Source organism: Leucoraja erinacea, chromosome 2 (genome assembly GCF_028641065.1).
Source record: "Leucoraja erinacea ecotype New England chromosome 2, Leri_hhj_1, whole genome shotgun sequence".
Classification (NCBI taxonomy): Eukaryota; Metazoa; Chordata; class Chondrichthyes; order Rajiformes; family Rajidae; genus Leucoraja; species Leucoraja erinaceus.
The window spans coordinates 26892951-26914046 of record NC_073378.1 but is presented as its reverse complement, the minus strand read 5'-3'; the positions used below and the strand labels follow the sequence as shown (position 1 = coordinate 26914046).

General features: G+C 52.5%; 1 protein-coding gene across 1 annotated transcript in view; it reads left to right on the top strand.

Annotated features, from left to right (window-relative positions):
- LOC129708087 (solute carrier family 22 member 23) overlaps positions 1-18196 on the top strand; it is a 93998-nt gene extending 75802 nt beyond the window's left edge. The window contains exons 5-9 of the mRNA XM_055653631.1: positions 243-370; positions 3413-3514; positions 10738-10965; positions 11489-11612; positions 16711-18196. Coding sequence (XP_055509606.1) covers positions 243-370; positions 3413-3514; positions 10738-10965; positions 11489-11612; positions 16711-17242 — 1114 coding nt within the window. The 3' untranslated portion in view covers positions 17243-18196. The remainder of the gene's footprint in view (positions 1-242; positions 371-3412; positions 3515-10737; positions 10966-11488; positions 11613-16710) is intronic.
- The last annotated feature ends 2900 nt before the right edge of the window (positions 18197-21096 follow it).

The following is a 21096-nucleotide window of genomic DNA, read 5'->3' as shown; positions in this document are numbered from 1 at the left end:
CAGGGGATATGGGGAGAAGGCAGGAACGGGGTACTGATTGGGGATGATCAGCCATGATCACATTGAATGGCGGTGCTGGCTCGAAGGGCCGAATGGCCTTCTCCTGCACCTATTGTCTACTGTCTATTGCGTCCACAATGTTTGGGTGGGCAGGGGTGGGTGAGCCAGGTTACTCGGGGCCCCTTGCACCCTGTCGCGCTGTTTGCTCTGCTAATCAATTGGCTTGCTCCTTGCCTTCTCAGCATTTTCCCAGAATCACTCAGCTGGCTGCTAGCCACACACCAGTCCCACGCTGCGAAGGATTTATTGTTAGATTACGCACGCAAACACCAGCAGGAACCCGAGGAGGACGTGAAAGAATTTCTATCAGGTAAACGTCAAGATAACAACAATTATCTCTAAGCTTTGATTGATTGATTGATTCTTTTAATGACCACACAGCCAGGCTGGTGGAATTTGTTATGCCAATGCAGCACATAAAAAAAGAATACAAACATGACAAAACTAAAGAACTTTAACATGAAAACATCCCCCCACAATGGTTCCCATTATGAGGGAAGGCACAAAGTCCAGTCCCCGACCCCAGTTCCCCCATAGTCGGGCCAATTGAGGCCTCCACAGTTGCCTCTACGGAGGCCCGATGTTCCAGGCCGTTCTTGCCGGGTGATATTGTTCCGGCGTCGGGAGAGTCCTCTCAGCGGCATGGGAACCCTGGAAACGGCCGCCTCCTTACTGGAGACCGCGGCTTCCGGAGCCGACAAGGCCGCGCCGAATGGAGCTCAACTGGCAATCTCATCGAGAGATTCCAGGCTCCCGATGGAAAGTTCAGCGCCGCCGCCCGCAGCCGCTCCACAGACCCGCAGCTCCGCAACGGACCCAGCTCACCGCAGTTCCAGCTCAGCGACCCAGGCAAGGCACCACCCGCCCCGCGATGGCGCTCCAGCGCTGCACCGCCGTCCTCAGACCCGCAGCTCCGCCGATGCCGGTGCAGCCGATGCCACCGATGCCGATGCCGTGGTTCTGGGCGGTCCCCTCAGGAAGCCCGCTCCAGGCCCGCTGTTAGGCCGTGAGGACGGGTCGAGAGTGCAGCCCGGAGAAAAGCTGCATCTCCGACCAGGTAGGGACACTGACAATTAGTTTCCCCCTTCCCCCCCCCCTCCCCCACACATAAAAAAAGCTAGAACTCCTAAAACAAAACACTAAACTAACTAAAAATAAGGAAAAAAGATGAAAGGACAGGACAGCTGCTGGCTGGGCAGCCGTACACAAGACAGCGCCCCCTTGCTGACTCTAAACTACACTCAACTATAGTCATCAGCTCATTTAGTTTTTCGTTTTCAGTTTTAGTTTAGAGATACAGCGCAGATACAGGCTCTTCGGCCCACCGTGTCCGCGTGCCGCCCAGCGATCCCCGCACGTTAACACCATCCTACACCCACCAGGGACAGTTTACACATACACATACCAGCCAATTAACGTACAAACCTGCGCATCTTTGGAGTGTGGGAGGAAACCGAAGGTCTCGGAGACAACCCACGCAGGTCACGGGGAGAACATACAAACTCCGCACAGACAGCGCCCGTAGTCGGCATCGAACCTGGGACTCTAGCGCTGCATTCGCTGTAAGGCAGCAACTCTACCGCTGCCCCACCGTGACTGCCCTTCATAAGTACATAAGTTCTAGAAGCAGAATCAGGCCATTCGGCCCATCAAGTCTAGGCCATTCAATCACGGCTGATCTATCTGTCCCTCCTAACCCCATTCTCCTGCCTTCTCCCCGTAACCCCTGACACCCGCACTAACTAGTAATGGGTGAGCCTTTTGTAGATTAGTGTTACTCATTTCATGGGTCATGCTTCTGTAGTCCACGCCCACTAGCTTTTCAGGTATCATTGCTTGCTGAATCCCTTTAGTGCACGTAGAACATGCAAGTGTGCAGTCATGTTTGCTATGTAGCTAATAAAATCTTTGGATCTTTATGATGGTGTAAAGCTTCCGTTATTGTATGGTCAACACTCAACAGGATATGCGCCTGGCCGACACACTCTCGCGTGCTCCCCGGGAGACTGGCGAGGGCAGATCCTCGCAGACCCCGTTCCTGCCTTCTCCCCATATCCCCTGACTCCGCTATCTTTAAGAGCCCTATCCAGCTCTCTCTTGAAAGCATCCAGAGAACCGGCCTCCACCGCCCTCTGAGGCAGAGAATTCCACAAACTCACAACCCTCTGTGTGAAAAAGTGTTTCCTCGTCTCCGTTCTAAATGGCTTACCCCTTATTCTTAAACTGTGGCCCCCTGGTTCTGGACTCCCCCAACATCGGGAACACGTTTCCTGCCTCTAGCGTGTCCAAGCAGGACCGCTAGTGGCGCTGAGGAGACCAGCATGGACGCGTCTCTTGGTGCGCACCAGTTTTAGAAAATCGCCCGTCACTTTGAACACCAACTCTGCCTGGTCTTTCCATTTGTTCAAAATGCCGCAGCGAGACTTCTGACGGGTACCCGTAAAAGGGACCACATCACCCTGATTCTGGCCTCTCTCCACTGGCTCCCAGTACGGTGCAGAATCAACTTCAAGCTCCTCTTATTCGTATACTTATACTTTGCGGTTGCAGCACCTAGACTATGGAACAACTTCCCTCTCCTCATCTGAACTGCCCCCCTCCATCAACTCCTTTAAGTCGAGGCTCAAAATCTATTTCTACTCCCTAGCGTTTTTGAGACCCTCTCAGGGAATGATTTACACAGTTTATGGATAAAGTATAAAGTATCCTTTATTGTCATTCAGACTATTCAGACTATACCTTGCATCATAACAGAGAATAAAATAACAGAACACACAATGAACACAATTTAACATCCACCACAGTGAGTCTACCAGGCACCTCCTCACTGTGATGGAAGACAAAAGTCTTAAAGTCCTTGTCTCTTCCTTCCTTGTTCTCCCTCTGCGTTGAGGCGATCCAGGTTTTCGATGTTGGGGCCCCCCCGCGCGGGTGATGGTAAGTCCCGCGGCCGAATCCGAGCTCCGCGAACGGGCCGGTTCAAACTCCGCGGCCCGGGGCAGGGCGAAGCTGCCGCCCTCCAGTCCAGCGGACGAAGCTGTTGTTGCGGGAGCTCTGGAGAATCGGTCACCAACCTGTGACCTGCGAGCTCCCGATGTTGTCGTCCACTGGGCCTGCAGACGAGCCTTGTTAGGTCTGTTAGGTCTGTATTTTTAGGTCTGTGTACCAATGTATGTAGCACATTAATATCTGCACTGATGTACAGCACTTTGGTCAACGTGAGTTGTTTTTAAATGTGCTACACAAATAAAATTGATTGATTGATTGATTTGCTCCTAGGATACTGTTTCTGTACGGATCGACATCTAAATGAGAGAGAAATAATCTTTCCTTTTTCTTCTCCCTCCTTTAGAGCTTGAGAAAGAACCTCCAGTGAAGGCCCAAAAAGTATTCATCTTGAAGCTGTTGTCAACGAGGATACTGTGGAAGCACATCCTGGTACTGTGTGTGACGTCGTGAGTACAAGGCCTCCAGAACAATGTTGAAACATGCTTTTACCTTGACTGTTTTTGTAAGCCAATTATCCTCCCCCAACAAAACACAAAGTGTTGGAGGAACTCGGTTGGTTAGGTTTAGTTGAGAGATGCAGCGTGCAAACAGGCCCTTCGGCCCACCGATTCCACACCAACCAGCGATCCCCACACACTGATACTATCCTACACACACACCAGGAACAATTTACAATTTTACCGAAGTCAATTAACCTGCAAACCTGCACTTCTTTGGGGTTTAGTTTAGTTTAGAGATGCAGTGCGAATGGTATGTTAGCATTAAAGGATTTGAGTATAGGAGCAGGGAGGTTCTACTGCAGTTGTACAGGGTCTTGGTGGGACCACACCTGGAGTATTGCCTACATTTTTGGTCTCCTAATCTGAGGAAAGACATTCTTGCCATAGAGGGAGTGCAGAGAAGGTTCACCAGACTGATTCCTGGGATGTCAGGACTTTTATATGAAGAAAGACTGGATAGACTCGGCTTGTACGCGATAGAATTTAGAAGATTGAGGGGGGATCTGATAGAAACTTACAAAATTCTTAAGGGGTTGGACAGGCTAGATGCAGGATGATTGTTCCCGATGTTGGGGAAGTCCAGAACAAGGGGTCACAGTTTAAGGATAAGGGGGAAATCTTTTAGGACCGAGATAAGAAAAACATTTTTCACACAGAGAGTGGTGAATCTCTGGAATTCTCTGCCACAGAAGGTAGTTGAGGCCAGTTCATTGGCTATATTTAAGAGGGAGTTAGATGTGGCCCTTGTGGCTAAAGGGATCAGGGGGTATGGAGAGAAGGCAGGGATGGGATACTGAGTTGGATGATCAGCCATGATCATATTGAATGGCGGTGCAGGCTCGAAAGGCCGAATGGCCTAATCCTGCACCTAATTTCTATGTTTCTATGAAACAGGCCCTTCGGCCCACCGAGTCCGTGCCGACCAACGATCCCCGCACACTAGCACTATCCTACGCACACTAGGGACAATTTCACACATGCATCAAGCCAATTAACCGACAAACCTGTACGTCTTTGGAGTGTGGGAGAAAACCAAAGATCTCGGAGAAAACCCACGCATGTATAGATGGCACCCGTAGTCGGGATTGAATCTAGGTCTCTGGCGCTGTGAGGCGGCAACTCTACCGCTGCACCACCGTGACCACCCACAAGTTTAGGTTTATTATTGCCGCATGTACAGTGGGAAGCTTTGTGTTGCTAACCAAACCGATCAGATAATACTACATACAAATACAATCAAGTTGTACTCAAGTACAATAGGTAGAGGAAAGGGGAAGATACAGAGTGTAGACGCAGAGTGCTGGAGTAACTCAGCGGGTTAGGCAGCATCTCCGGAGAACGTGGGTAGGTAACGTTTTGGGTCGAGACCCTTCTTCGGTCTGAGATGTTTCAGGTGAGGGGGTGGGGGACCTCCTTGAAACTCACCAAATAGTGAAAGATAGAGTGGGTGTGGAGAGGATGTTTCCACCAATGGGAGAGTCTAGGACTAGAGGTCACAGCCTCAGAATTAAAGGACGTTCTTTTAGAAAGTCAATCTGATGTAGGATCTCAACCCAAAACATCACCTATTCCTTTTCTCCAGAGATGCTGTCTCAGTTAGAAACATAGAGACATAGAAAATAGGTGCAGGAGGAGGCTATTCGACCCTTCGAGCCAGCACCGCCATTCATTGTGATCATGGCTGATCGTCCCCAATCAATAACCGTGCCTGCCTTCTCCCCATATCCCTTGACTCCACCAGCCCCTAGAGCTCTATCTAACTCAGTTCAGTTTAGTTTATTGTCACGTGTACCGAGGTACAGTGAAAAGCTTTTGTTGCGTGCTAACCAGTCAGCGGAAAGACAATACATGATTACAATCGAGCCGTCCACAGTGTACAGACACAAGGTTAGGAAATAACGTTTAGTGCAAGATAAAGTCCAGTAAAGTCCGATCAAAGATAGTCCGAGGGTCCCCAATCAGGTAGATAGTAGTTCAGCTCTCTGGTTGTGGCAGGATGGTTGAGTTGCTGGAGTAACTCTGGAGAGAAGGAATGGACAGTTTGGTTTAGTCAATTGCCACGTGGCCCGAGTGTTCGTTTACTGAGTGCGATGTAATTTGACATGTGCTCGTGATAAATCAGAATCAGATCAGAATCACACTTTATTCGCCAAGTACGTTTTGCAACATACGAGGAATTTCACTGGCCAGGTCAGTTATACAAATAAAACGCAACAGATCACTCAAAAATACATTTTACCATGAACATCCACCACAGTGACTCCTACACATCCCAACTGTGATGGAGGCGAAATAAAATTCAAGTCCTTCCCTTAGTTCTTCCTCGGTCGTGGGCCTCGAGCCCTCTGTTGACGAGACGATCTTGACTCCCGTAGCCGGCAGCGTTTGGGCCCTCCGCGTCGAGGCGATCAGCTCCTGCATCGGGGGGATGTCAGCTCCCCCACGCCGGTTGATCGAACCTCGTGTCGGGGCTGGACGAACCTTCTGCGGCGTTGGAGCTCCCGACTCGCCTCTCCCTAGACTGCGAGCCCTTGTTGGTAAGTCCGCAGGCCGCGGTGGGAGCGATCCCAGGCAAGGGATCCGCTCCGATGTTAAGTCCACGCACCGCGGTGGGGCTCACGACAGTCCGAGCAGGCTTCCAGCTCCATCGATGGTAGGCTGCAGAGCCTGGAGAATGTGATCCGAAAATTAATCGCATCTCCGGGAAGGTAGGAACCGATCCCCTCCCTCCCCCCACATAAAACAAACCGAAGACCATTAAAACAAACTTTTAACACACTAAAAAAATAACAAAAAGAATGAAAAAACGAACAGACTGCCGGCAGGGCAGCCTTCGTCCTGGTGCCCCTGTGGCACTTATTTCCACAGATTTAGTGCTTTGGGAGAGACCAGATGAACTAAACCCTTCAGTATTGAGCACATCACCACAGACGTCAATTTAGTTCATGCGTTCTAGGAGTAGAATTAGGCCATTCGGCCCATCAAGTTTTCTCCGCCATTCAATCATGGCTGATCTATCGTTCCCTCAACCCCATTCTCCTGGCTTCTCCCCATAACCCCTGACACCCGTAATAATCAAGAATCAGTCAATCTCCGCCTTAAAAATATCCACTGACTACTATTAGCCTCCACAGCCGTCATTGGCAAAGAATTCCTGCCTTCTCCCCATATCCCCTGACTCCGCTATTTTTAAGAGCCCTATCTAGCTCTCTCTTGAAAGTATCCAGAGAACCCGCCTCCTCCGCCCTCTGAGGCAGAGAATCCCACAGACTTTTTAAAGGTATGTCCTTTTATTCTGAGGCTGTGGCCTCCGGTCCTCGACTCTCCCACTAGTGGAAACATCCGCTCCACATCGGCTCTATCCATGCCTGTCACACAGTCTTGAACTGTTAGCTTCCTGTTATCTAAAGCATCCAGCCACCTGCTCCAGGTCCAGGGGAAAAGCGACATCAGGTTCAGACAACTGCTGACAAATGACTTTGTGTTTGTTCTGCATCTCGAGACGTGCCGTCAGTTAGTTTACACATCAATAAATTCTCTGCCCTCAAACGAACTTGTTTGAAAGTGACGTCACAAAGAAACATGGAAAATAGGTCCATTTGGCCCTTCGAGCCAGGAATTCATTGTGGTCATGGCTGATCGTTCCCAATCAATAACCCGTGCCTGCCTGCCTTCTCCCCATATCCCTTTTATTCCACCAGCTCCTAGAGCTCTATCTAACTCTCTCTTAAACCCATCCAGTGACTTGGCCTCCACTGTCCTCTGTGGCAGGGAATTCCACAAATTCACAACTCTCTGGGTAAAAAGGTTTTTTCTCACCACAGTCTTAAATGGCCACCCCTTTATTCTAAGACTGTGTGGCCCCTGGTTCTGGACTCGCCCAACGTTGGGAACATTTTTCCTGCATCTAGCTTGTCCAGTCCTTTTATAATTTTATATGTTTCTATAAGATCCCCCTCATCCTTCTAAACTCCAGTGAATACAACCCTAGTCTTTCCTCATCTGACAGTCCCGCCATCCCAGGGATCAATCTCGTGAACCTAGGCTGCACTGCCTCAATCACGAGGATCAAATTAGGAACGTCCCCAACAACTTCTACGGAAGGGCCGCAGAAGGCGTTTTATCGGGATGCATCCCAGCTCCGTTTGGGAATAGCTCCGTCCAAGACCAGCATGAAATTGCAACAAGTTGTGGACGCAGCCCAGACCATCACGCAAACCAACCTTCAGTCTGGATAGGTGATCTTTAGGGTCAGGACCCTTGAAGAGTCTGAAGAAGGGTTCTGGCCCAAAAAGCCTCCAATCGCTTTTTTCTCCAGAGATGCGGCCTGACCCACTGAGTTACTCCAGCACTTTGTATCCATCTTCGGTATAAACCAGCATCTGCGGTTCCTTTCAGCACACGGACTAGCCTCCCTTCCATCGACTCCATCTACACCTCACATTGCCTCGGCAAGGCCAGCAACATCATCAAGGACCAGTCTCACTCCCTCTTCTCCCCTCTCCCATCGGGCAAGAGTGTGAAAACAAACGCACACCTCCAGATTCAGGGACAGTTTCTTCTCAGCTGTTATCAGGCAACTGAACCATCCTACCACAACCAGCACTGAACTACTATCTACCTCATTGGAGACCCTCGGACTATCTTTAATCGGACAATACTGGACTTTATCTTGGACAGTGAAAAGCTTTAGTTGCGTGCTAGCCAGTCAGGGGAAAGACAATACATGATTACAATCGAGGCGTTTACAGTGTACAGACACAGGATAAGGAGATGGGTTTGGCATCATCTTGGAAGCAGAGCCGCTGAGTTACTCCAGCTTTGTGTGTCTCGCTTCTTTTTAGATATACAGTGTATGTGTGTGTATATAGAATGTGTGTGCAAATAAATCGTACATCATCCCGGCGTGAGGGCCTGATCATCGGGCCGCCCGTGGCGGCGACTGCGGGTGCTCTGGAGGCCCCGACCACGGGTGAACATCTGGGAAGATCGGAGGGGAGGCTGGCTGGACTATGGTACCTTCCTCAACTTTGGTGCCACTGTGTTGTGTTGTGGACTTCTGTGTTTGCGTTTTTATTTTCCATTTTAATATGTTTTAGTTATTTATTACTTATTTATTTGTTATGATACTTGACTGTAAGGAAAATCCATTTCTTTGTCACTAATATGAGATAATGACAATACATTGAATACAATACAATACATTACAATATACATACATACACATATATACATACACATTATTTGTGTCAGTGTATATATATATATGTATGTGTGTGTTTATATGTATACATATTATATATATATTTATACACAGGCTGAATTATTTTGCTAGTTTATTACAGTATATTGTTTAAAGTGTACCATGTTTACATATTGTGTTGTGCTGCAGCAAGTAAGAATGTCATTGTTCCATCTGGGACACATGACAATAAAACACTCTTGACATGGTTTTTTTTGGGTGTCACATACTAACTGCCCCTCCTTCTCCCTCCCCCCTCTCCCTCCACCCCTCTCTTCCTCTCCTCCCCTCCCCCATCCCCCCTCCTCTCACCCACCCCCCCCTCCTCTCCTCTTTCACTGCCTCCCCCTACCCCTCCCCTTCCCTCCCTCACCCCTCCCCCTCCCCCCCCTTCCCCCTCTGTCTTTTCCCTCTCCCCCCCCTCCCCCACTCCCTCCCCTCCCCTCCCCTCTCCTCCCCTCTCCCCCTCCCCCCCTCCCCCCCTCCCCCCTCCTCCCCCCCCTTCCCCTCTCCCTCCCCCTCTCTCCCCCTCCCCAAGGTCCTCCCCCTCCCCTCTCCCCCTCCCCCCTCCCCCTCTCCCTCCCTCTCCCCCTCTCCCTCCCCCCACCCCCTGCCCCCCCCCTCTCCCTCCCCTCTCCCTCCCCCTCCCCCTCCCTCCCTCCTCCCCCCCCTCCCCCCCCCTCCCCCCCCCCCTCCCCTCCCCCTCCCTCCTCCCCTCTCCCCCCCCCTCCCTCCCCCCCCCCCCTCCCTCCCCCCTCCCCCCCCCCCCCCCCCTCCTCCCCCCCCCCCTCCCTCCCCCCCCCCCCCCCCCTCCCCCCTCCCCCCCTCCCCACCCCCCCCCCCCCCCCCCCCCCCCTCCCTCTCCCCCCTGTAATCCCCCCTCTCCCCCCCCCTCCCCCCCCTCCCTCTCCCCCTCCCTCCCCCCCCCTCCCCCTCCCCTCCCCTCCCCCCCCCCCCCCCCCCCCCCCCCCCCTCCCCCCCCCCCCCTCCCCCCCCTCCCCCCCCCCCCCTCCCTCCCCTCCCCCTCCACTCCCCCCTCTCCCCCCCCCCCCCCCCCCTCCCCCCCCCCCTCCCCCCCCCTCCCCCCCCCCCTCCCCCTCCCCCCCCCCCCACCACCCCCCTCCCCTCCCCCTCCCCCTCCCCCCCTCCCCCCCTCACCTCCCCCCCCCCTCCCCCTCCCTCCCCCTCCCCCTCCCCCCACCCCCCCCCCCCCCTCCCTCCCTCCCCTCCCCTCCCCTCTCTCCCCTCTCCCCCACCCAATCCCTCCCTCCCCTCCCTCCCCTCCCCCTCCTCCCCCTTCCTCCCCCCTCCCTCCCTCCCTCCCCCTCTCCCTCCCCCCCCCCCTCCCCTCCCCCCCCTCCCCCTTCTCCCTCTCCCCCTCCCTCCCCTCCCTCTCCCTCCCCCCCCCCCCCCCCCCGCTCTCCCTCCCCCCTTCCCCTCCCCTCCTTCCCTCCCCCCCCCCCCCCCTCCCCCTCCCCCTCCCTCCTCCCCTCTCCCTCTCCCCCTCCCCCTCCCTCCCCCCTCTCTCCCTCCTCTCCCTCCCCCTCCCCCTCCCCCCCTCCCTCCCTCCCTCCCCCCCTCCCCCTCCCTCCCCCCCCCCCCCCCCTCTCCCTCCCTCTCCCCCCCCCCTTCCTCTCCCCTCTCCCTTCCCCTCCCCCCCCCCTCCCCTCCTCTCTCCCACTCCCACCCCCTCCCTCCCCTCCCCCCCCCTCCCCCTCCCCTCCCTCCCCCCCCTCCCCCCCTCCCTCCCCCACCCCCCCACCTCCCTCCCTCCCCCTCCCTCCCCCCTCCCCCTCCTCTCTCCCCCTCCCTCCCCCTCCCTCCCCCTCCCTCTCCCCCCCTCCCCCTCCCCCCCCCCCCCCTCCCCCTCCCCCCTCCCTCCCCCCTCCCTCCTGGTGTGTGCTGCAGCTTCTCTCCCCCGTCCCCCCCGGCCGGGGTTCGGGGTACACAACTGCTTTATCAAGAGCCTGATGGACCACGAAGGGGACACGCTGGCCAACTTCTATGCCCACTACTACACCATGGAGGTGGTGGGCATCCTGTCCTGCGTGGTCATGTGCTTCCTGGTCAGCCTCATGGGGCGAAGAGGAACTCTGCTGGTCTTCACCATCGTCACGGCGCTGGCCTCCCTCCTCCAGCTCGGCCTCATCAGCAGTGAGTCCTCCTCCCCCCCCCCACCTCCTACCCAGCCCGTCTTCACAAAAGACTAGGCTTGTATTCACTGGAGTTTAGGATGAGGGGGGATCTTATAGAAACGTATTAAATTATAAAAGGACTGGACAAGCTAGATGCAGGAAAAATGTTCCCAATGTTGGGCGAGTCCAGAACCAGGGGCCACAGTCTTAGAATAAAGGGGAGGTCATTTAAGACTGAGGTGAGAAAAAACCTTTTCACCCAGAGTTGTGAATTTGTGGAATTCCCTGCCACAGAGGGCAGTGGAGGCCAAGTCACTAGATGGATTTAAGAGAGAGTAAGATAGAGCTCTAGGGGCTAGTGGAGTCAAGGGATATGGGGAGAAGGCAGGAACGGGGTACTGATTGGGGATGATCAGCCATGATTACAATGAATGGATGTGCTGGCTCGAAGGGCCAAATGGCCTCCTCCTGCGCCTATTTTCTATGTTTCTATGAATGAGTGCCAGTGTTCACCAACGCCATGCTGGTCCTCTCTCCTCCAGACCTCGCCCCCTATCTGCAACAGCCGTTTTCACTCGTCTTCTCCCTGATTGGCCTGTTCTCCTCGCATTCCATGGGCAACCTGAGCATCTTCATCTGCGCTGAACTCACGCCCACCGTCATGAGGTAAGGCTGTAGGGAAGATGGAGCAAGAGTCAAGACGTTGGTGAGGCCACGTCTAGAGTGTTGCGTTCAGTTCTGGGCGCCATGTTATGTTGACAAGATATCGTCAAACTTACAAGGTTACAAGGTTAATTCCCGGGATGGCGGGACTGTCATACGCTGAGAGAATGAAGCGGCTGGGCTTGTACACTCTGGAGTTTAGAAGGATGAGAGGGTTCTCATTGAGACATATAAGATTGTTAAGGGTTTGGACACACTAGAGGCAGGAAACATGTTCCCGATGTAGGGGCAGTCCAGAACCAGGGGGCCACAGTTTAAGAATAAGGGGTAAGCCATTTAGAACATAGAAGAGGAAACACTTTTTCTCACAGAGAGTGGTGAGTCTGTGGAATTCTCTGCCTCAGAGGGCGGTGGAGGCCGGTTCTCTGGATGTTTTCAAGAGAGAGCTAGATAGGGCTCTTAAAAATAGCGGAGTCAGGGGATATGGGGAGAAGGCAGGAACGGGGTACTGATTGGGGATGATCAGCCATGATCACATTGAATGGCGGTGCTGGCTCGAATGGCCTAATCCTGACCGAAAGGACACCTTTTACCTTGCTCGTAATTGTCTCTCAACCAGTTAAAGACTGGTTGCTGTTTCTGTCTCTGAGATTGAGTGTGGTAATTCATCAAGTTATGATCCCTCTACCCTAGAGGACCCAACTATGAGATCATTAGTTAATCCTGACTCATTGCTCAAGAAGTCTGTTTCTATTTGTCTGTGTCTGGCCCCCACAACTCATTGTTTACATTCAGGTCTATTGTTGTCACGTGACCCAATGTAGATCGGTGATGTGTACGTGAGATGGCGGCAACAAAAAGCTCTTCACTATACCTCGGTACACGTGGGAACAATAAACTCTGCTAAATAGTGCAGTGAAAAGCTTTGCATGCAATCCAGTCAGATCAGATGATACGATACATGAATCTTCCTCCCAACTCGAAACGTCACCTATCCATGTTCTCCACAGATGCTGCCTGACCCGCTGAGTAATGCCCCTGTCCCACTTAGGAAACCTGAACGGAAACCTCTGGAGACTTTGCGCCCCACCCAAGGTTTCCGTGCGGTTCCCGGAGGTTGCAGGTGGTTCCTGGAGGTTTTTGTCAGTCTCCCTACCTGGTTCCACTACCTGCAACCTCCGGCAACCACCTGCAACCTCCGGTTATATCCTCGTTTCCATCTGGCACCGTGGAAAGACTTTGGCAGTTTGGCATCATGGATCAGGGTCAGGTGTTTCGACTTGAGCCAGGTTTCGACTTCATCTCCATCTTGATTGTTCACTTCATAGCCCCACATGGGGATGATGGGTCCTTTCCAGGTTTGGGAATTGCGACAGTCTTGGCCTTTCTCCATACAGGTGGGGTTGTTTTCTGTGCCATGCATGAGTTCAGCATTGCTAGGAACCAGGTCTTTGCTTTAGATCCAAGGTGCTGTATCATTTCCGTCAGTACATCATCGATTCCTGCTGCTTTCCCAGATTTCAGCATGCTCATTGCAGCTTCGAGTTCTTCTAGGTTGAAGGGCTTGGTGAGGGCGTTGGCTGGTTGTAGGCGGTCTGTTACCACTGTCCGGCGGTATTCTCCTGTGGGTCTGCGCCGATTTTGGCTACGACCGTTTGCCACCAGCTGTGCTGCAACTGAGTTTGCTGTGACTGTTGTGAGCGTGGGCGGTGTGGTATGGTCTTCACTGAGGCAGCGAATTGTGGCCCATGCCTTCCTGCTGTTATTGGTCATGTTGGTGTTTTCTATCAACTCCTTCCAGACTTTCCTTCGGTCCTCCCCGACTGTGTTCAACAGGATCTCTCCGAGTTCCATGGTGGTGGAGGAGAAAGGGTCCTGGTGATATGCCCTGTGCTAGGCTTTCAGTAGATCGCTGGATGTTTCCGACAGCCCGGGGATGTACTCGGTCTGGCATCCTCTTGGTATATGTCGCCAGGCTGACCTTTTCAGCAGTTCTGTGAACATGGTATAGTTGTTGGGGTGTGATGGAATACTGGGGATGGAGTCTTCAATCTTCTGTTGGAATGACAGCCAGTCGGCCTTCCGCAGATTGGACCTTCTGCGGAAGGGGGCGGTTGTTGCTCGGAGAGCGGATCGGATGGTTATGGTGATCGGCCGGTGTTGCGTATGGGGGATAGGGTCCAGGACCTCTTTCACAGCTCTGGATGATAGTTCGCTGCTCACACAAACAAGGTCTGGGTTATATCCTCGTTTCCATCTGGCACTGTGGAAAGATTTTGGCAGTTTGGCGTCATGGATCAGGGTCAGGTGTTTCGACTCGAGCCAGGTTTCGACTTCATCTCCATCTTGATTGTTCACTTCATAGCCCCACAATGAGCTATGGGCATTGAAGTCCCCAATGCTAATGTGGTATTTCCTCTTGCAACTGTCTGGCAGTTCAGAGTGGAGGAACGGACTTTGGGGGGGGGTTTATACACTGATGTGACAGAGATGTTTGGGAGGGCAACTGTGATGGTTTCCATTTGCCCTTCGGTGGTGTGGATGCAGACCTCTTCGATCGCGAGGTTTGGTCTGCTGAATACAGCTGACCCATGCCGTCTGTGTCGGATCTCGGCCACCAGCTTCATCCCAGGGATGGCTGGTCGGTGTTGTGTAGGGCCGGTGTGGGTTTCCTGCATGCACACTATGTCGAAGCGTTTGGCCGCTGTCGCTAGTATGTCTGCCTTGCATCTGGAGAAGCCTTCAATATTGATTGAGGCGATTGACAGTGCAGGCCCCGAGGAGGGCGAGTGTCTGTGGCGTTTCGGCATCGTCATCTAGTAGATTGCTTGGGTAAGTATACAGACATTGGCCTACTGGTGGTAATAATATCAGATACTAGACCAAGTGCAGACCCGTTGGGTCTGCTCCCCCAATGGTGTGATCCCCCAACCCAATATTCCACCATGCACCCGTCTCCTCCAATGGAACTGAGCCCGTTCCAAATGTACGTTTCCAGCACTCCCCTGCCTCCCTCAATGGCACCTCCCCTGCCTGCTGCAACAGTGAAAAGTCCAGTGTTCCTTCTTGCAACTTTGTTTCGAAGTGTGTTGGAAGCATAGGATCCCCAGGCCGTCAACGAATCCCGTTCCGTACTTCCCCTTTTCCTAATATTGACGATAATATATATATAATATAGATAGATAGATAGATAGATAGATAGATAGATAGATAGATAGATAGATGGCTGTTGTTATAAAGGCCATTCGCTTTCTTCACTGCCTGCTGTACCTGCACGCTTACTTTCATAGACTGATGTACAAGGATCCCCAGATCCCGTTGTACTTCCCCTTTTCCCAACTGACGCCATTTAGATAGTAATCTGAGTCCGTAGTCGGGATGGAACCCGGGTCTCTGGTGGCTGTGAGGCAGTGACTCTACCGCTGCGCCACCATGCCCGGAATTTACTCTGTCTGCTGTCGGTTCCTATCTCTACGTGGTACTAGGGTGGTAACGAGAGAGGGTGACGCGCTCTGTGTGTGTGTGTGTGTGTGCGCGCTGTGAGGTGAGATAAGTCTGTACAGGTCCCTGCTCGTCTGCTCCCAGCAGAAATGAAACTCATTCCAGGGAGTGTTTTGTTATTGCACCAACCTCAACAAAATACACTTATCATTCAGCTGCTCCGTGCAAGCAGAGAGGAGTTCTGGAGAATATTTGTGGGCATATCAAACTCTCCTCTAGCCTGTCAGGAAGTAGAGGCTTTGATGGGCGTAATAGCCTCTGGTTTATTATCGTCACGTGTGCCGAGGGACAGTGAAAAACTTTGTGTTGCGTGCTGTCCTAACAAATCCGCTACCACTGCACATAAATACAGCCAAGTCCACCTCAAGTCCAATAGGTAAAGCAAAGGGGGGAGATACAGAGTGCAGAATATAGTTCTCAGCATTGTAGCTCATCAGTTCCAGAGACAAAGACCAATGTCCGCAATGGGGTAGAGGTGAATCGGACAGCACCCTAGCGTATGGAAGGACCGTTCAGAAGCCTGATAACAGAGGGGAAGAAGCTGTTCCTGTTAACAAAGGGGAAGAGGCCATTCATTCCTTCGAGCCAGCACGCCATTCAATGTGATCATGGCTGATCATCCCCAATCAGTACCCCGTTCCTGCCTTCTCCCCACATCCCCTGACTCCGCTATCTTTAAGAGCCCTATCTAGCTCTCTCTTGAAAGTATCCAGAGAACCTGCCTCCACCGCCCTCTGAGGCAGAGAATTCCACAAACTCACAACTCGCTGTGAGAAAAAGTGTTTCCTCGTCTCCATTCTAAATGGCTTACCCCTTATTCTTAAACAGTGGCCCCTGGTTCTGGACTCCCCCAACATCGGGAACATGTTTCCTGCCTCTAGCGTGTCCAAAACCTTAACATAGAAACATAGAAACATAGAAAATAGGTGCAGCAGTAGGCCATTCGGCCCTTTGAGCCTGCACCGCCATTCAATATGATCATGGCTGATCATCCAACTCAGTATCCTGTTCCTGCCTTCTCGCCATACCCCCTGATCCCTTTAGCCACAAGGGCCACATCTAACTCCCTCTTAAATATAGCCACTGAACTGGCCTCAACTACCTTCTGCGGCAGAGAATTCCAGAGATTCACCACTCTCTGTGTGAAAAATGTTTCAATAAGATCCTCTCTCATCCTTCTAAACTCCAGAGTGTACAAGCCCAACCACTCCGTTCTCTCAGCATACAGTCTCGCCATCCCGGGAATTAACCGTGTAAACTTACGCTGCACTCCCTCAATAGCAAGAATGTCCTTCCTCAAATTAGGGGACCAAAATTGTACACAATACTCCAGGTGTGGTCTCACTACGGCTCTGTACAACTGCAGAAGGACCTCTTTGTTCCTATATTGGATTCCTCTTGTTATAAAGGCCAACATGCCATTCGCTTTCTTCACTGCCTGCTGTACCTGCATGCTTACTTTCATAGACAGATGAACAAGGAACCCCAGATCCGTTGTACTTCCCCTTTTCCCAACTTGACGCCATTTAGATAGTAATCTGAGTGTTGGGTTTACAGGGCTGGTGGTCTCCATATTGATGTTGCTGTGTTTGCTCCACAGGGCCGGTGGGCTGGGACTGGTGCTGGCCAGTGCTGGCTTTGGACAGCTGACAGCCCCCATCATGGAGCTACACAACCAGAAGGGCTACTTCCTGCACCACGTGGTCTTTGCGTGCTGCACGGTGATCTGCATCATCTGCATCTTGCTGCTGCCCGAGAGTGGCGGGCGGGAGCTGCCTGTCTCGCTGGAGGACGCTGACGTCTACCCGCGCCGGCACCTGCTGACCTCGCGCCGTTCCGCCCGCTCCCTGCTCTCCCACACCGAGCTCAAGAGCTACTCTGGCCTGGCCTCCCACCCGCCCCACCGGGACACCCCCAGCCCCACCGTCAACGGCCACAGCCCCACCGCTAACGGCCCCAGCCCCACTGCCAACGGCCCCAGTGCCATCGTCAATGGCCCCAGTGCCAACGTCAATGGCCCCAGTGCCAACGTCAATGGCCCCAGCCCCACCGCCAATGGCCCCAGTGCCGACGCCAACGGCTCCAGTGCCGACGTCAATGGCCCCAGTGCCGACGTCAATGGCCCCACGTGACCCAACACCCACAAGGGCCCCATGAAGGATGACATATCCAGGGGCAGGGGCAGCGGCAGGGAGAGAAATAACGTATCCAGGGACCGGGGCTGGGGAGAATAATTCATCCAGGGACCGGGGCCCAGTGGAGATGGCGTATCCAGGGGCAGGGCCAGGAAGAGTATAATTTATTCAGGGACCTGGGGGGGGCTGGGAGGATAATGTATCCAGGAGAAGGGGGTGGAGAAAATAATTTATTCAGGGCACAGGGCCCGGTGGAGAAGGAGTATCCAATGGTGGGGTCGGGGAGATTAATTTATTCAGGGACCTGGGCTCAGAGGACATTTTAATCAGGGTCTGGGGCGTTGATGATAATCCATTCAGGGTCGGGCACAGAGGACAATTAATTCAGTCTCCTGGGAGGATGTGATCATTCAGGTACTGGGGTGGGGAGAATAATTTATACCGGTGCCAGGCGGATGATAATCCACACGGGGGGGTGTAGAGCATAATCCATTCATGTTCCAGGGAAGCACAGATAATTCATTCAGGGTCTGGGGCAGGGAGGGTTATTTCTGCAGGGTTGGAGTGAGGTTTTTATTGGCCCCCTCCCTCTCCCCCCACTCTCACTCTCTCCCCTCTCTCACACCCCTCTCTAACTCTCACCCCCCCCTCACACTCTCCACTCTCACTCTCCCCCTCTCACTCTCCCCCTCTCACTCTCCCCCCACCCTCTCACTCGCACTCTCCCTTCTCTCACTCTCACTCCTCTCACTCTCCCCAACACACACTCTCTCACTCTTCCCCCCTCACTCTCCTCCCCTCACTACCCACTCTCACTCTCCCCCTCACTCTCCCCTCCTCTCAATCTCCCGCTCTCACTCTCCCCTCCTCTCACTCTCCCCCACTCACTCTCCCCCCCTCTCACTCTCCTTCCCTCTCACTTCCCCCCTCTCACTCCCCCCCTCACTCTCCCCCCCCCTCACTCTCCCCCTCTCCTCTCACCCCCCTCACTCTACCCCCCCTCACTCTCCCCCCCTCACTCTCTACCCCTCTCATTCTCCCCCCTCACTCTCCCTCCCCCTTTCTCTACCCACTCTCACTCTACCCACTCTCACTCTCTCCCCCCCTCCTCACTCTACCCCATCTCATTCTGCCCACTCTCACTCCCCCCCTCACTCTCACTCTCTCAATCTCCCCCCTCCTCTCACTCTCCCCCTCTCCCTCTCCCCCTCTCACTCTCCCCCTCTCACTCTCCCCCTTTCACTCTCCTCCCCTCACTCTCCTCCCCTCTCCCTCCCCCCCCCCCCCCCCCCCCCCATCTGTTCTCTCTAATGATAAATAAAGCCAGTGATTTGTAATGTTTAGGTTCTGGTGTACTATTAATCATTTTTTAATTATGTGCTGATATCAATTAAATGTAAGCATTGTTTTTTAAAAACTGTTGCCTCGTCAATGACTATTTGTGTAACAGCGATCTGTTTTTGGTAAAACTGGAAAAATTGGTAAAATATCAGTAAAGCTGTCGGCACCAACAGTGTATCTCACCACATGGACATCTCCATATTCACCCTCAATCACCTCATCAAACTGTGCACCGCTAAACATAGACACAGAGTGCTGGAGTAACTCAGCGGGTCAGGGAGAACTTGGATAGGTGACGTTTCACAGAGTGCTGGAGTAACTCAGCGGGTCAGGCAGCATCTCTGGAGAACATGGATAGGTTACCTTTTGGGTCAGGACCCTTCTTCAGACTGACCGAGGTACGGTGAAAAGCTTTTGTTGCATTCTAACCAGTCAGCGGAAAGACAACACATGATTACAATCGACCCTTCCACAGTGTACAAATACAGGATAAAGGTTTATTTGAAGGGTTTTAGCTACAGGGAGTGGTTGGGCAGATGTGGATTGTTTTCTCTGGTAAGCAGGAGGTTGAGGGGAGACTTGATGGAAGTGTGTAAAATTATGAGAGGCATAGATAGGGTAGACAGTCAGAACGTTGTTCCCCAAGGTGGCAATGTGTACCACATGGTAGCACAGTGGTGCAGCTGGAGATTTGCTGCCTTACAGCACCAGAGTAGGGCATTGAGTACAAGCATCCGGGAGTCAGGATGCAGCTCCACAGGACTTTGCTTAGGCCGCATTTGGAGTATTGCGTGCAGTTCTGCTCGTCCCCATTACAATAGGCTTTATACTTTGCAGATACAGCATGGAACCATGCCCTTCGGCCCACCGAGTCTGTGCCAACCAGCGATCACTAGCACTATCCTACACACACTTGGGGCCAATTTACAATTTCTACCGGTCAATTAACCTACAAACGTGGTAGACACAAAATCTGTGGAGAACATGGATAGGTGACGTTTCACAGAATGCTGGAGTAACTCAGCGGGTCAGGCAGCATCTGTGGAGAGAAGGAATGGGTGACGTTTCGGGTCGAAACCCTTCAGAAGAAGTATGAGTCTGAAGAAGTGTCTCTACCTGAAACGTCACCTATTCCTTCCCTCCAGAGATGCTGCCTGACTCACTGAGTTACTCCAGCATGTTGTGTCTACCTTTGATTTAAACCAGCATCTGCACCTACACAACCTCCGAACCTGTATGTTTTTGGAGTGTGGGAGGAAACCGGAGCACCCGGAGAAAAGTTGTGACCACTGCCCAGTCCATCACCAGCTCTGACCTCTCCACGAAGGGATCTATCGAAGTCGCTGCCTCAAAACGGCTGCCAACATCATCAAGGACCCACAACATCCTGGCCACACACTCATCTCACCACTGCCATCGGGAAGAAGGTACAGGAGCCTGAAGACTGTAACGTCCAGGTTCAGGAACAGCTTCTTCCCAACAGCCACCAGCAACATCGAATAAGCTCTGAACTACAAAGACTATTATTATTATTATTGTACGGTTCTTGTTAGTTCTTTTTTTTCTGAGTTTTTGTTATATTATTTATAATGTTCACATATTCTGTTGTGCTGCTGCAAGTAAGAATTTCATTCTTCTATCTGGGACACAAGACAATAAAACACTCTTGACTCTTGACTCTTGAAAACCCACGCAAGTCACGTGGAGAACGTACAATCTCCGTAAAGACTGCACCCGTAGTCGGGATCGAACCCAGGTCTCTGGCGCTGTGAGGCAGCAACTCCATTCACTGCACCACTCGGCATGTAGAGGCCAATGATGAACATGTCATTGAAACACATTCTGGCCTTGGGTATTGAATATAGAAGTTGGGACATTTTGTTATAGCTACACAAGACATTGGTGAGTATTGTGTCCAGTTTTGGTCACCCTGTTATAGCAAAGATATTCTCAAGTTTAAAAGAGTGCGGAGAAGGTTTGCGAGGATGTTGCCAGGACTAGAGGGTGTGAGCTACAGGGAGAGGTTGAGCAGGCTGGTTCTCTATTCCATGGAGTGCAGGAGGATGAGGGGTGATCTTATAGAGGTGTACAAAATTCATGAGAGGAAGGGATCGGGTAGATATACAGAGTCTCTTGCCCAGAGTAGGGGAATCGAGGACCAGAGGACATAGGTTCAAGGTGAAGGGGAAAAGATTTAATAGGAATCTGAGGGGTAACTTTTTCACACAAAGGGTGGTGGTTGTGTGGAACGAGCTGCTGGAGGAGGTGGTTGAGGTTGGGACTATCCCAACGTTTAAGAAACAGTTAGACAGGTACATGGATAGGACAGGTTTGGAGGGATATGGGCCAAATGCAGGCAGGTGGGACTAGTGTAGCTGGGACATGTTGGTCGGTGTGGACAAGTTGGGCCGAAGGGCCTGCATGCACAGTCTATGACTCTGAGGGATTCAGGGATCAGCATTCTATCTGCTTCTAGATTGGATGTTGAAAGTGTTGAACGCACAACACTG